The sequence below is a fragment of the Pantherophis guttatus genome, chromosome 7 (genome assembly GCF_059756535.1).
Source record: "Pantherophis guttatus breed Tessera chromosome 7, ASM5975653v1, whole genome shotgun sequence".
NCBI lineage: Eukaryota > Metazoa > Chordata > Lepidosauria > Squamata > Colubridae > Pantherophis > Pantherophis guttatus.
The window spans coordinates 1,299,919-1,316,394 of NC_142069.1; the positions used below are offsets into that span (position 1 = coordinate 1,299,919).

At 44.2% G+C, this 16,476-nt stretch overlaps 3 protein-coding genes across 4 annotated transcripts in view; 1 reads left to right on the plus strand and 2 right to left on the minus strand.

Moving 5' to 3' along the window:
- Positions 1-3,457: 3,457 nt before the first annotated feature.
- LOC132710995 (olfactory receptor 5T7-like) lies at positions 3,458-4,829 on the minus strand. The gene has a single exon (XM_060688729.2). It carries the CDS (start codon positions 4,803-4,805, stop codon positions 3,846-3,848), a length of 960 nt encoding a protein of 319 aa, XP_060544712.2. The 5' UTR covers positions 4,806-4,829; the 3' UTR covers positions 3,458-3,845.
- Positions 4,830-11,651: 6,822 nt separating this feature from the next.
- LOC117656816 (olfactory receptor 5V1-like) lies at positions 11,652-12,578 on the plus strand. The gene has a single exon (XM_034404994.3). It carries the CDS (start codon positions 11,652-11,654, stop codon positions 12,576-12,578), a length of 927 nt encoding a protein of 308 aa, XP_034260885.3.
- A 1,255-nt stretch (positions 12,579-13,833) lies between these two features.
- The window catches only part of LOC117656814 (src substrate cortactin), a 57,728-nt gene continuing 55,085 nt past the window's right edge, over positions 13,834-16,476 (minus strand). For both annotated transcript variants that reach the window (XM_087873549.1, XM_060689264.2), the window contains 2 exons: positions 15,293-15,364; positions 13,834-14,991 (listed from right to left, as the gene is read on the minus strand). In XM_087873549.1, coding sequence (XP_087729675.1) covers positions 14,855-14,991; positions 15,293-15,364 — 209 coding nt within the window. In that variant the 3' untranslated portion in view covers positions 13,834-14,854. The remainder of the gene's footprint in view (positions 14,992-15,292; positions 15,365-16,476) is intronic.

The window sequence follows — 16,476 nt, forward strand, 5'->3', positions numbered from 1 at the left end:
TTGCCCATTATTTCTCCTCTACAAACTATTCCCCTAAATGAAATAAAATATTTACAATTCTTTATACCGCTGTCTTTATTTGAGCCCACAATCCTTCCATCAAATGGTCATCCAGACATTCCTTCAGTGTGACTTATGCTAACCCTAACCCAGTGGTCAGACTTCCCGGATGGGCAGCAGGATGATGGCGTTGAGCATCATTGGGGAGAGAAGAACTGGTAATTGTTGACATTTCCATAATGGCAAACAAATGATTCCTCAACCCTGGGCACATCTGGATTATGTAGAACATAGAATCAAAGGACAGGAAGGGACCTCACAGGTCTTCTAGTCCAACCTTTGCTCAAGGCAAGAGACCTTATATGATTCTGGATGAATGGTTGTCCAATCTTTTTTTGAAACCCACCAGTGATGGAGCACCACAACTCCAGGAGGAAGGCTGATCTATCATCTATCTATCTATCTATCTATCTATCTATCTATCTATCTATCTATCTATCTATCTATCTCCCTCTCCCTCTCCCTCTCCCTCTCCCTCTCTCTCATCTATCTCTCATCTATCTATCTCTCAATATATCTCTATCTCTATCTCTATTTCTATCTATCATCTAGCTAGCAATCATCTATCTATCTTTATCTCTTTATCTCTATATCTATTATCATCTATCTGTCTGTCTATCTATCTATCTATCATCTAGCTAACTAGCTAGCAATCATCTATCTATCCATCTTTATCTCTATCTATCTATCTATCTATCATCTATCTATGTCTATCTATCTATCTATGTATGTATCTATCTATCTATCTATCTATCATCTAGCTAGCTAGTTAGCTAGCAATCATCTATCTATCCATCTTTCTTTATCTCTAGCTAGCTAGCTAGCTATCATCTATCTATCTATCTATCTATCTATCTATCTATCTATCTATTTATCTATCTATCTATCAAATCTATCTAATCTATCTTGTATAATCATAAGGCTGGAAGGGACCTTAGAGGTTTTCTAGTCCAACCCCATGCTAAAGGCAGGAGATCATCTAGTCAAATGGTGCCTGTAACCAATTAATTCCCAGCACAATGGTGATGGGAGCAGGAGAAGAGGGCCCCTCTGAGTAATGTTTCCAGTAACAAGGAACCCCTTTGATTAATGTTTCTGGTTCTTTGAAGTAACAAGCAAGAATGTGAAATTCTGATAAGGACCAGCCAGAGACAAGAATGGCCCAAAGAGTTGAACTTTAATAACCTGAAAACTCATTGCAATGCAAAAACCAAACCTACTGAATATAGAACTGGTCATTAACAAGATCATGCTTAGAATATTATGGGATCATATGAACTGCTACATATACAAAGCTACTGAGCATGCTCACTGTATCACCATTGAGTCAAATGACATTGTGAATATGTTTGAACTATATATAAAATTATTCTCTATCTTTCTAAGTTGCTCTTCACCTCTTATCCGTCAGGCGCCTCTTCTTGCTTAGACATAAATAGAACAATATTAATCCTATTTGGGCTAATGAATCTTGCCAATATAACCGTAGAAAAATCTTTTTTTTCCATTGTTTAAATGGAATATCAGTTCTCAATATCAGTAACATCTGAAATACAAGCAGCATCTTTGGTAAAACATTCATCTTAATTACAGAAAATTCTACCCAGTAAAGATAATTGCAATTTGTCTCATCATAGTAAGTCTTTTTTTTAATATTATTCAAAACAGGCACAAACTTATTTTAAAACGAGAATTTATATTGGTCAACATTAGCCCCAAGATATTTCATCTTTTTCTCCACCTCCAACCTTCTTGTCAAAGTTTCACAATCTTGAACAGTTGTATTCTTAGCCACTTAGTTTTTGTTTTCTGTTTATTTAGCCTGAAAACTGCTAAAACTCCAAAGTCATTGAGTTTCTTCCTCAGATATTCCTTTGTACTTTCTGGGTCTTGCAGAAATACAACTAAATCACTAGCAAAAGTGTCGCCTTGGTTTCTTAGGAAAGAAAGATTCCCTACTTCATTTGTGTGAAAAGACATGCTTGTACTAAAGACCAAGTGGTTACAGTACAGCAAAGCCAGAATTAAAAGTTTGTGCATGAAGAGTCCCCAGTTAACTTTCCCTTTCCTGTTCCTCCCCCCCCCCCCAATTATCTCTTTATTATCCAGTTACATTCAAAGAATTTGTTTTGCAAATGGTCCCTGCATTAGTGGACTACATGTGCTTTCCCTCCCAGGCCTCTGCCTTGGGGTGTTGAACCGATGTCTCAGGATAGTATGATGAATAGTTTCTGTTTCCCCCCACCCCCTTCCCTGCAACTTGAGCAATTCCCCCCCCCCCCATTGGTTTAAGGCAAGCTGGGATCTAGCAAAGCGATGCTGAAGCTGGAGATGGCAGTTCTGACAAAGCGTTCTCAGTTTACAAATTTTTTTTTTATTATTTTTACACCCATTTTTTGGTCATATTGGATAATTAGAATTCCCAGCTCTAATATAAACAACTGTGCAGTCAAAGGACATCCTTGCCTCGTGGAAAATACCTTGAAAAATATTTTGGAAATAGGTGGGAGAAAATTCTTCAGATCTTTTTTCTTTTCATTCCTACCTTTTTTTTTCAAAAAGTTTTTTATTTTTATTCTCATAAGCATATTTGAGTGTACAATCTTTTATCCATCATTTTCCATTCATCTTATCTTTTAACTTTAATTTTTAGTTGTTCGGGGCTGCTCTTTTACCATTTACCCTCCTTTATTTTACCACAAACTTTCCTCTTCTCCTCCCCTTCTCTTCCTTCCTCCATCTCTTCCTACTTTCTTCTTTCTTCCTCTCCTTCTCTTTCTTACTTTCCTTTCCTTTCCCTTCCCTTCCCCCACTTCTCTCTTCTTCCTTCTTTTCTAACCCTCTCTCCTACTCCTCTTTCCCCTTCCTTTTCTTCTTCCCCTTTTTCCTCTCTTCTATCTCTCCCTCTCCTTTCCTCTCTTCTCCCTTCCTCTCTCTCTACTCCTTTCCCTCTCTCTTGTTCTTTCCCTTTTCAGTTCATTCTAGAATGGCATTCGAGCAGCCCCAATTATCTATTTACATCCATCATTTCAGTTACTTATTTGTTTAGTAGTTACATCTATTTCATCATTTGTGTATGCTTTTATAATCATCTCACTTTTTCCCTCCCCCCCCCACTTTTCCCTTTACCTAGGCATCATCTGGGTTTCTATTCTTCTAATTATTTTTGCTCTTTTTCATCTTTTCCCTATTTTATCTCCATACTTTTATTCATATTTCTTTTCTAACCAATCATAAACTTTTTCCCATGTCTTGAAATACATCAACTCCTCTTTATCTTTTATTCTCAGTGTTAGTCTGTTCATTTCTGCACATTCTAAAATTTTCTTTCTAATTTTCTTTCTAACCCTTCCAACAGAATTTTATTTGCTTTCCAATTCTGTGCAAATACAATTCTGGCCACTGTTATTATATGAATAATCAAATATATATCTTCTTTATATATTTCTCCGGTAATATTCCCAATAGAAATATATCTGGTCTTAACTCTATAGGTTGCTGCAGCATTCCCTCTAACCATGTCTGTATTTTAACCCAATAGTACTTTGCTTCTTTGCACGACCACTTCATATGATAATATGATCCTGGCAATTGGTGACATTTCCCACCTTAAACGGTTAAAGCAAAATGGGGACATAGGAAAGAAGGATACTGGCAGGAGAATCCCAGAGACATTGAGCAAATGTGTCATATTAAAGTTTGCAGTTACCCAACCCCCCATTTGGGAAAACAAAGTTGTTGGCCCATAGACAGGGATAAGCAGAGAAGGTAGGAAGGTTTTTCCTTCACTGCTTTCCAGGAGATGCATCCTCCTTCTCCTGACTGCCCAGAAGTTTTTGTAGGGCCCCTTTGACTTCCTTGTTTCGGAGGCTGTAGATTAAGGGGTTCAGCATGGGGGTGACAATACAATAGAGGATGGAGACCAGAGTATCTATGCCTAAGGAGTAGCCCGCACTGGGACGGTTGTAATTCAAGTTGATCATCCCATAGAAGAGAATGACGGTAACCAGGTGGGCACCACAGGTGGAGAAGGTCTTTCTCCTTCCACTATTAGAGCGGATTTGCAGAATGGAAGATAAGATGTAGAAGTATGAAATGACAACAAGGAGGAAAGGACACAGCCCTACAAAGATACTTGCTGTGTGAAGAGCCATCTCGTTGGTATAGGTGTCACTGCAAGCAATTTTCAAGAGTGGGGGAACGTCGCAGAAGATGTGATGGATCTGGTTGTTTTCACAGAAGGCCAAATCAGTGGCCAGTGCAGTATGAAAGATAGAGTCAACAAGACCCCAGACCCATGAAGCTGTAGCCAGAGGGACTCGCACCTCCATACTCATGAGTTGAGAATAGCGCAAAGGTTCACAGATGGCCGCATAGCGATCGTAAGCCATCACAGCCAGCAGTGCGCATTCAGTTCCCGCAAAGGTCATGAGGAAGAACATCTGGGCCATGCACTCGTTGTAGGAGATGGTGGGCTGTTGGCGCAGGAGGTTAACCAGGATGGTGGGGAGGGTGACCGAAGAATAGCAGATGTCCAAGCAGGACAAATGGCTGAGGAAATAGTACATGGGACTGTGGAGGCGTGAATCCAACTGGATCAAAATGAGTATGACCGAGTTGGCCACCAAGGTGATGAGGTAGATGGCCAGAAACAGCAGAAAGAAGAAAGGTTGACCTCTGGGCATGCCAGAGAAACCCAGGAACAGGAATTGGGTCAACTGCAGGGTCTGGTTGCCACCTTCCATGAGGTCCCTCAAAGTTAGCTGCAAGGAACAGAATTTAGGAGGGAGCGATGGGAGTATTCACATTCTTTACAATAATTGTGACACACCAGGAGATAAAAACATCATCATTTGCCATCACCTTCCCATTCCTTAAATTAAAAGAATGTAGTCATTAATTCCTCTTAAAAGAGCCAAGCTGAGCTGGTTCTGCTTTGGGGAAAAAACATAGTTCAGCAGAAATGGATTTCCTGACCCATTGTCTTCAATAGGAGCAGGAAGATTTGCCTGAAAATTGACTCTTTGACTCATATTTAGGTTGACTATTAAGTGGACTATTTCCTGGTTCAAAGGTCAAGCCCCCAGGAATTGCAGCAAAATTCCCTTTTCCAAAGCAACTGCACAGGGATCCATTCACTTACTTGGGGTTGGAGTTAAAGGTGAAATTGCTCTTTCTGGTTACTCAGAAGAAAGCAGCATCTCCGACTGTTGAGCGTCAAGAGGCCTGAGCATCTCTGGGTGGTTCCATTGCTGGCTGAGCTGTCATGGGAGACCAAGGACGAGCAACTGGGTGGGATAGTCTGGAATCAAACTCAGGACCCCCAAACCCATAATCCAGCCTCACTGCAGTATTTGCTTAACAGTGTGGACTGGAGAAATTCTCTCCAGACTATGACAGGAGGGATTCCTACAGGCAAAAGGAGGCATTCCTTTTGATACATTTTGGGAAAGAAGGAGAAAGTGATACAGTCATACAGATGCATAAATAATAGGTGATGTGAGTTTAGATATTGACAATAATCAACCCTCAAGTTCATTCTCTACTCTTCTGCTGTTACCATCATCAAGGAAAAAAATATTGTCTTAATACAAATAAATTATATCAGTTACATTTCCATAGAAGGTTTGACAAAGCTTACGGAGAACAGGACGTTTTCTGAGAAATGAGGACTTCAAGGTTGCCCCAAGTTACACACATTCCTTCTGTGTTTCTATTTGGCTACCACACATTCATTCCTCAAAGACTTTGTTTTCCTCACAATAGTTTTTGGGGGAAGATTTGAAATCACAGCATTGAGAAGAAGCTTCACAAGCTTCTCCAGGACCCTCTGGAGTGTTTGAACTTTGCTTTGCATGCTTAGCCTTCATTGGGGGGGGGAGATGCTTCTGGGGGGTTTCATGGTTCCTTTCAATGAGTGGGGGGAATTCATGACAGCCATGTCCCTCCAGTTAACTCTCCCCAAAAGCATTTTGACATACATGCTATGTGTGAACTGGCATCCTAAATGAAACAGGTCTCCCCTTTCTTGGTAAGTGGGTTGTGTAAAGTAGCAACCATTAAGAGATGGTCCTCCTGGAATTTATTCTGTTTCTGTCTCTCTGCAACCATACTTCAAATTCCTCCAAGTTACCCCAACCCTCCTTTTGATGGACCAGTGAGGTCCTCATTTTTTTCTTGCTTTGATCAATGACCACCCATGTTGGTCCTCAGGAGGAATCCAGGACCGGTCTGAGCTTCTTCTCCTGTCCAGCAAATCCTCCTCTGGAATTTCTCTTCCTCTCCTCACCCCCCAAAGCACCATTGCTTCCCCAACATTTCTATGCTCTTTCCAAATTCCTTTCCTTCACACGCAACTTTTCTCTAACCCATGTAGAAAGGGGTTTTCACTGGTGTGTGTGAGTTTGTTTGTTTGTGTGTCTGTGTAAAGGGGAGTTTAAGAGGCGTGGGGAGTTTGGTACTCAGCAGATGACTCAAGAGTCCCTTCCCAAAATGTTTGACTTGACACCAAGAAGTCAATTTTCACCATTCTCATGTTTAGGGTCAAGATCTCCAGGGAGAAGATCCAGGTCTTTGGTTGTCTCCTCACCAATACTTTATTTTTGATATTTTTCTCCTCTCTCGGACATCAGAAAAGAATGAGACTTTATTGAACAATCTGAATCAGATGCAATTCATGAACCTTACAGAACGACAAAAAAGACTGATTTAAAAAGGGTGCATGATAAATACTTCCTTCAGCATCCCACCCACCCTCATGCCCTGCTGCAGAAGGGGGCTTTGCCAGGTCTGATGTCCTTCAATATTACCTTTTCTTGTGGCCTCCTCACTTTGTAACAGCCTCCAGAATGAAGCTGGCATGTCCTGCTGCTCTTCTTCCTTCTGCTGCTGAATCTTTCCCAGTGAACATTTATGGGATCCAACAACTGAGAAGGGGAGTAGGAGAGAAAGGGAGGAAGGAATTTGCAAGCTCTCCCTGGTATCCTCTTCTGACTTGAGGAGGTCTCTCCTTCTTCCTCTGAGCCTCTTTGTGGTATCAGATGCCCCAAATCTTGTCAGTGTCACCTGGCTGAAGAAGAGAGATGATTTGTACAGCATCTGAATGTCCCTGGAGATCAACATGCACCACAAGTAGGAAAGTGAAGTAGTTGCACACTAGGGATTGCTCCCTGCAAAGGTTGGAGTGAAGGGCAAAGGGTGGGACCTCAAACTCAGGACAACCTCCACACCCAGAAGGAGGGACTCTCGGGGGAAACTCCATGAGAACAGAATTACAAACAAATCCACGAAGCGGGGGGGGGCTGCTCCTGCAGGGAAGGCTTTCATATTCATGAGTGTCCACCCCAGCTTCTCCACTGCTTGCCATGTGACACAGCAAGTCTCAATCCCTTCCTGAGGTAGGGAAAGTGGAGAAGACCTGTCTCCTCTTGAAGTGGATCAATCAGACATTTCTCTGATGGGTCCTCGGTGTGCACTGGGCTAAGAACCTTACTGTTGTTTGTGGGTAAAATTGGGGTCCTGCAAAGAAGTCATCACGTAGAGCAGAACAGTTTGACATGTGTTAAACTGCAGCCATTCTTCATATCTGTTCAAGGCCTGGAGACTAAAACATATGAAGAACAGTTGCAGGCAGAGGTGAGATTCAGCCGGCTCACACTGATTTGAGCAAACCGGTTATTAACTTTTTGCCCAGTTTGGAGAACTGCCTAATCCCACCTCTGGCTGGCCCCACCCGCCCAGCCCCTCCCAGGAGTTGGTTGTTAAATTATTTGAATCCCACCACTGGTTGCAGGATTTGGGGTTGGCCAGTCTAGAGAAAAGAAGGATTAGGGGGGGACATGATAGCATATTTCAGGGTCTGCCCCAAAAAAGATGGGGGGGTCAACCTATTTTCCAAAGCACCCAAAGTCAAGACAAGAAACAATGGATGGAAACCAACCAAGGAGAGAAGCAACCTAGAATTAAGGAGAAACTTCCTGACGGTGAGGACAATTAACCAGTGGAACAGTTTGCTACCAGAAGTTGTTGGTTCTCCATCACTGGAGCTTTTTAAGATGAGAATGGACAAACATTTTTTTCTGACGTGGTGTAGCATCTCCTACTTGAGCAGAGGGTTGGACTAGAAGACCTCCAAGGTCCCTTCCAACTCTGATATTCTGTTCTGTTCTGTTCTGTTCTGTTCTGTTCCGTACCATTTTTATTCCTATTCCTATTATTTCTATTTCTGTTCTATTCTAGTTCTGGGGATCCTGTGTTTTGAGGGGTCAGACCCAGATCCAGCTCACAGCATCCTTCCATCTATTCTCTCCACCAGCATTGGCCTTTCAAGGGCTCTGGGTGGATAAATCAAACTCTTCCACGGAGGTCTCATCTCTGCAATTGGCTGTCACCCCAGGTTTATCAGAGCAGAAAGTCATATTTTAGGAAGCTGAATCTAAACCAAGAATAACAGGAACAGTAAAGCATAGGTAGTCCTCAACTTACAACCATAATTGGGAACAGAACATCCAGCATTAAGAGATATAAGAGCCGTGGTGGCTCAGTGGTTAGAATGCAGTATTGCAGGCTAACTCACTGCTCACTGCCAGCAGTTCAATCCTGACCACCTCAAGGTTGACTCAGTCTTCCATCCTTCCGAGGTCAGTCAAATGAGGACCCAGATTGTTGGGGGCAAGAGATTGACTTTGTAAACTGCTTAGAGAAGGCAATAAACCACTTTGAAGCAGTATATAAATCAAAATGTTTGGTTTTTTTTAATTTGATTTATATGCCGCCCTTCTCCGGAGACTCAGGGCGGCTTACAAGGCGTTAAGCAATAGCCTTCATACTTTTGTATATTTATACAAAGTCAGCTTATTGCCCCCACAAACTGGGTCCTCATTTCACCTACCTTAGAAAGGATGGAAGGCTGAGTCAACCTTGAGCCTTGGGAGAGATTCGAACCAGCAATAAATTGCAGGCAGCTGGTATTAATAACAGGGTGCTTTAGACCACTGTAGTACCAAGGCTCTAATGTTATTGCTAAGTGGGAAGGAAGGAAGGAAGGAAGGAAGGAAGGAAGGAAGGAAGGAAGGAAGGAAGGAAGGAAGGAAGGAAGGAAGGGAGGGAGGGAGGGAGGGAGGGAGGGAGGGAGGGAGGGAGGGAGGAAGGAAGGACTCTGGTGGCACAGAGGTTAGAATGCAGTATTACAGGCTTACTCTGGTGAGTGCCAGGTGTTCGATCCTGACCGGCTCAAAGTCGACTCTGCCTTCCATCCTTCCATGGTGAATAAAATGAGGACCCAGATTGTTGGGGGCAAGATACTCACTCTGTAAACCACTTAGAGAAGGCAGTAAAGCACTGTGAAGCGGTATATAAGTCTAAGGGCTATTGGTATTGTTAGTGCTATATAACTAAGTCCAGAGGACATCCATTCAATCCTTCTATGTGTGGATGTTGGTCTAAGAAGTTCTCGGCTCCCAGCCCTTATTCCAAAGTTCTTAAGTTTTCAGCAAGGATCTCCCAAGTGAGAAGCATGGAGATGTTTTGTTTTTCTCCTTGGTGGTGGAAGTCATCTCCAGGGACGTGTCAGGCGCCATGAAAAACACAATTTTTTCCCCGCAAGTATTGACTCTGTTCGTGACACAGGATGAATGCAGGGAAGTTATGGGACCTCCAGTGCCTGAAAGAGACTTGAGAGCAATAAACTAAGACCCTCTTCAAGACAGTCCCTTGTCCCTCCTCAAGACAGAATGGTCTACTGGGGAGTTTGCAAGTGGTGGGAAAAAGGAAGGAGAAAGAAGCTCATGTCTGCCAGTTTCATCCAGGAGGCTCTGAACAGGTGAGGAACACAAGGGACAAAGAGATCTCAGATCAACCTGGAGAAAAGGTGTGGGGGGGGGCGAGATTAATGCACGCACAACCCATTTCAAATGCACCTCAACACCAGACATTGTCTGGAACAAGGGTCTCCAACCTTGGCAACTTTAAGACTTGTGGACTTCAACTCCCAGCTTTGCTGGCTGAGGAACTCTGGGAGTTGAAGTCCACAAGTCTTAAAGTTGCCAAGGTTGGGGACCCCTAGTCTGGAAGATGCATAAACTGCATGTTGATGGTGAGAAGAAGCTCACCTCTTTTTCTTGCAAAGCTTTCTCTCCGCCTCCCCTCAAAGACAGAAAAGGTGTTTTTGTTGAGCAAGCTACACACATTGAGAAGAGACCTGGAAAGACTTTTATCTTAGTGGTGGAGTAGGGAAGACACAGAGGGGAAGACAAAGTCCAGAACATGAATGATGAAGGTCTGGAGGAGAAGAGGCTCAAGTGAGGCAAGGAGACAGTCTCTTTCGATCCCCTCCCCACCTTTCATCCCAGGTATTTTGGATGGATGACCTCCCACCCCCACCCCAAAGTCTTCCTCGGGAGGGAGGGAGGGAGAGAACCCTTTCCTCCTTTCTTTCTCCCTGAGGAAGACCAAGTGGCTGCATTTTCTCTGTAAGCAATGATGGGCTAATTTTCATCTTGGCTTTTGGTCCTTGTCCTGATGTCTATGGACCCAGCCCAATGGTGAGATTGCGGCCACAACAGGGATTGTGGACACCCAGGAATGGAACTAGTTTTGTAAAGTGACTTAGGTTGTTGTGCATACAAAGGCTTGTGGGTGATCAGAGGCAGCTTGTAGCTCCATAATTACAAAGAGGTTATAATTCTTGACATATTTATTCTTTGCACAAACCCTCCCAAATGCTGGGACCAGAAATCTCCTCTTGTGGAAGTCTGTAGAGATTCTCAGTCCTCCTTTGGTTGTCCCAAAGGCGTCTTTTCTGGAGGCAACTGGACTTCCATATTTTTTTCTTCTGAAGACGTTTTGCTTCTCATCCAAGAAGCTTCTTCAGCTCTGACTGGATGGTGGGGAAGGGAAGGGCTTATATTCCTTACAGAGAGCTGGAAATGTGCATCCTTTTAGAGGGTCCTTGAAGAATTTGCATCCTTTAGAGGGTCGTTGAAGGACCCTCTAAAAGGAGGCAAATGACCAGCTGTCTGCAAGGAATATACATCCTTCCATTCCCCTCCATCCAGTCAGAGCTGAAGAAGCTTCTTGGATGAGAACTGAAACGTCTTCCAAAAAAAACCCCCAAGAAAGTCCAGTTGTCTCCTGAAAAAGCACCTTTTGGTCTCCTCTTGTGGCTACAGGGAAATTGGCACAGCTATTAGGATTCCCTCATAATGATCAGGTGCAAGAACTACTCTTGAACCTTTGTCTCCATCACCTTCTTAACCCTTCATTTGGGGGAGGAAGATTGGGAAGGAATTCAGCTGTTCATTCCCAGCTGTGTCCATCATCCACCCTCCCCATTCTGCATCTTTGCACAGAGGTGTGAAAGGGAGAATGCCAGGTGTAACGGACTGCCACTCCACTGAATCAAACCTATAAACATTCCCAGAATCATCTCTCCTACCTGATGATTTTTTTTATTCATGCCAACCATTAATTATTCCAGTCCAGTGATTCACTCATCCTTGGGAAGCTTCTTCTTCATGCTGTGATTTGATACCAGTGGCTACTCCTAAATTCTAGTGCATTCCAACCTTGTGCACCACAGCTTGAGGAACCTCATGGAAGGTGTCAATCAGACGTTGCAGCTGACCGAATTCCTGTTCCTGGGTTTCTCTGGCATGCCCAGAGGCCACCCCTTCCTCTTTCTGCTGCTTCTGGCCATCTACCTCATCACCTTGGTGGCCAACTCAATGATAGTCATTTTGATCCAGCTGGATTCATGCCTCCATAGTCCCATGTACTATTTCCTCAGTCATCTGTCCTGCTTAGACATTTGCTATTCCTCGGTCACCCTCCCCACCATCCTGGTGAACCTCCTGCGCCAACAGCCCACCATCTCCTACAACGAGTGCATGGCCCAGATCTTCTTCCTCATGACATGTGCTGGATCTGAATGCACGATGCTGGCTGTGATGGCCTATGACCGCTATGCGGCCATCTGCAAACCTTTGCACTATTCTCAACTGATGAGTAAGGAGGTGCGAGTCCCTCTGGCTACAGCTTCATGGATCTTGGGCATGGTTGATTCTGCCATTCACACTGCCCTGGCCACCGATTTGGTCTTCTGTGGAGCCAGCCACATCCATCACATCTTCTGCGATGTCCCCCCACTCTTGAAAATTGCTTGCAGTGACACTTATGTCAATGAGATGGCTCTTCACATAGCAACTCTCTTTATAGGAGTCTGTCCTTTCGTCCTTGTTGTCATTTCCTACATCTACATCTTATCTACAATTCTGAAGATCCGTTCCAGCACTGGAAGGAGAAAGACCTTCTCCACCTGTGGTGCCCACTTGATTACGGTCATTGTCTACTTTGGGATGGCCAACTTGAATTACAACCATCCCAGTGCAGGATATTCCTTGGGGGTGGACACCCTGGTCTCCACCCTGTATTGTATCATCACCCCCATGTTGAACCCCCTCATCTACAGCCTCCGAAACAAGGAGGTCAAAGGGGCCCTACAAAAACTTCTGAATGGTTAGGACATTGTATCCCAACCTTGGCAACTTGAAGATATGTGGACTTCAACTTCCAGAATCCCCCACCCATTTAAGATCGCTCTACTTATTTCTTTTTAATGGGACTTTATTGATGTCTCTGGCAGAGAACAATTCGGTGTTTGTCTTGTTGTGTTCAATACGGAGCACTGAGAACTCTTCCTTCAGAAAGAGTCTCAGGGAAGTTTCAGTTCAATCAGAACCCTACACAACTGAAGCATCAACATGGGTTTCATTTCCAAGGTGCAACACCATGAAGTGCCCAGAGTCACTTTGTTGAGTTGGGCAACTATAGAATATGAATGAATGAATGAATGAATGAATGAATGAATGAATGAATGAACACTGTGGGAAGACTCATCCACTTGGAACCTCCAATGTTATAAAATTTAGGAACCTCCAATGTGTGGAAGCCCCTCCCCCCTCCTAGAAGAATGAAATATTTTGGGGGGTATTAAAAAGGAAGAATATTGTATTCCCCTAAAGGAGAAATGGAGAAACATGCTCTTCAAGACAGAAAGCAGACTCAGTCTTTCTTTCTTAATAACCCAATATTTTGTGCGCCCATTAAGAAAGATCGGGCCAGCTTATTCACAAAACAAAAGAACTTCACCTCCAGCGATGGGATTAAAAATTTACATTCTCCTCCATCCAAATTCTAAGAACAGGACATGACCATTCAGGACATAATAAGATTAACCCACTACCATTTAGCGCAGTGTTTCTCAATCTTGGAAGCTTGAAGATGGGTGGACTTCAACTCCCAGAATCCCCCAGCCAGCTGGCTGGGGGATTCTGGGAGTTGAAGTCCACCCATCTTCAAGCTTCCAAGATTGAGAAACACTGATTTAGGAGAAGACACAGAGCTCATTACATTGCACAATTTGCTAAGGGCATTTCACTCATTGCACAAAACACATACACACACAGAGAGAGAGCAGCATTTCAGGACCTGTACAAAAATCCTGGGGCTCATCTAGCTAATTGTTCAGCTGACCCAGAACTGCACCCGGTCTCTGCGTGTGGGTCTGTTCATCAATAACCCTTCTCTCTGATCAGCCTCCATCTTCTTCCCAGCGTCTTTCTCCCAGCTTGGAGCTAAACCAGGGGGATTTCCCTTCCAACAAATGATAATTGAGCTAACCAGTTAGATCACCAGATGCCGTTGTATTTTGCAGCTATAAATTTGCAGATCGGAAGTTATCTCATACGTTGACATGTAACTGGGAAATTAAACACCTTTGGATTTAAATACATTTAATGTTGTTTATGGTTTAATATGACACGTCCTCTGTTTGCCACAGGTAGGAGTGCAAGCTATGAGGATAAGAGGCCAGGTGGTCTGCTTCCCACCAGTTGCATTGATCAAGAATTGGGGGGGCGGTGCTGAGCTCCAGTCCAAGTTGGGGAAAGAAAGACAGACACAAGAGGTTAAACAGAGCTTTCCATAGTTTCACATCCAACATTCAGAGATCATCTTCTTTTAAGGACCCCATAATCCCTTGCGGGGCGGAGTCTGGGCAACTGAATGGAGCTGACTGTTTACTGGCCAGATGCCCTTCCTGTCACCAATGCGGAGTTTTATTTTCAGCAGATCTATTCTCATTGTGACCAGTGGGAGAAATATCTGCCTCTACCAAGGATCAAACTCACAGCCTCCTGAGTGTGAGGCGAGAGCTCCACCTCTAGGCCACCGCAACACTCTACCCAACATTCAGAGATGCCAGAGACTTATTTTGGGGCACCTGCTCAAAAGCAGAAGAGCAGTACCCATGGAGAGGCTGTGATAGAGGTACAAGGATCGTCACTTTTTTTTTCAGTGCCATTGCAACTTTGGTTGCTAAACGAAAGGTTATAAGTGAAGGACAACCTGTCTGAACAGAACTAATCTCCATCCTTCTATGCCCATGGAGCTTTCATGCCTGTTTTCTCTTGATCCATGAGCGATTTAGCCAAGATGGAATTAGGAGTCCAGGAAAGATTGGGCAGGGGGAGATTTTGGGGATCCACTGACGGAGATTAAACAAACCAGTTGCAGCCCGAATAGGTTCAGAGATCACCGCGTGACCAGAAGAGCAGAAGGACAGATCCTGGCGATGTACAATTGCTCGAGGAAGGAGAAGCATCTGATTGTTCCATGCAAGAGGAGACAAGTCTTCTCCACTTCTTCTACCTCGGGGCAGGGTTGTGGTCTGTTGTGTCACACAGCAAGTAAGGGTACTGGAGAAGCGAGGGATGGGTGCCTGCCGTTGGGCAGGACTTCATGGAAGGAGCTTCACATAGTTAGCAGGGAATAAGCCAACTCTGCCACGGCAAGATCCACGCCACCAGCCCTCATCCACCTGCTCGATGGATGTGATGGTCTCTCCAGGGTCAAAGGAAATCTCATCATCCCCCTCTGGGAAAAAAAACGGAGAGGGTCATAACTAGCAGGCAACACTTGTTCAGACCAAGGGTAAGTATCTTCCTGACATTTAGAACAATCGATCAGTGGGATGGCTTCTTTCCAGAAGTTGTAAATGCTCCATCACTGGAGGTTTTCAAGAAGAAATTGGACAACCAATGGCAAAGTGTCTCCTGACTGAGCAAGGGGTTGGACTAGAAGACCTCCAAGGTCCCTTCCAACTCTGTTAGTCCTCACCCGTCACAATCACCTCCATGTGCTTCCCAGCCCCCATTATCCAGAAGCATTGACCCACCTCCTTGATAGTCATAGAGGGCCAGAGCAGAGAGGCTTCCTTCATTCACATCATATATATGCTCTTCAACACCTGAAAAAGAAAATTGTAGAGGTCGGGCAGGGGTGAAATCCAGCAGATTCTGACAGGTTCTGGAGAACCGGTAGCAGAAATTTTGAGCAGTTCGGAGAACCAGCAAATACCACCTCTGGCTGGCCCCAGAGTGGGATGGGAATGGAGATTTTGCAGTATACTTCCCCCAGGAGTGGGGAGGGAATGGGCCGAGGTGGCGCAGTGGTTAGGGTGCAGTACTGCAGCTACTTCAGCTGACTGCTAGTTCAGCAGATCAGCGGATCAAATCTCACCGGCTCAAGGTTGACTCAGCCTTCCATCCTTCCGAGGTGGGTAAAATGAGGACCCAGATTGTTGTGGGGCAATATGCTATTTAGTATACCGTCTTTGGTGTAAGCCGCCCAGAGTCCTCGGAGAGTGGGCGGCATAGAAATATGAATAATAAAATAAATAAATAAATAAATTTTGCAGTATCCTTCCCCTGCCACGCCCACCAAGCCACGCCCACAGAACCGGTAGTAAAAAAAAATTTGGATTTCCCCACTGAGGTGGGGTATCTTATTATGACCATCGTCTGACTGATCCTGCCTCAACTGCTCCCATGCTCCATGGTGCAAGAATTTAAATCAAGGCACATCTATCCCAGAGGGATATATTCCAAGTGGGATCTTGGAGTCTTGGTGGACAATATGAGCCAGAAGTGTCATACAGCTTCCAAAAAAAGACAACGCAATTCTAGGCTTCATCAACAGAGAGATAGAATCAAGATCACATGAAGTGTTAATAGGACTTTATAATGCCTTAGTAAGGCCACACTTGGAATCCTGCATCCAGTTTTGGTTGCCACAATATAAAAAAAGATGTTGAGACTCTAGAAAGAGTGCAGAGAAGAGCAACAAAGATGATTAGGAGACTGGACTGGAGGCTAAAACATATGATGAACGGTTGCAGGAACTGGGTATGTCTAGTTTGATGGAAAGAAGGACTAGGGGAGACAGGATAGCAGAGTTCTGATATTTGAGGGGTTGCCCCAAAGAAGAGGGAGTCAAGCTATTCTCCAAAGCACCTGAAGGCAGGACAAGAAGCAACGGGTGGAAACTCATCAAGGAGAGAAGCAACCTAAAACTAAGGAG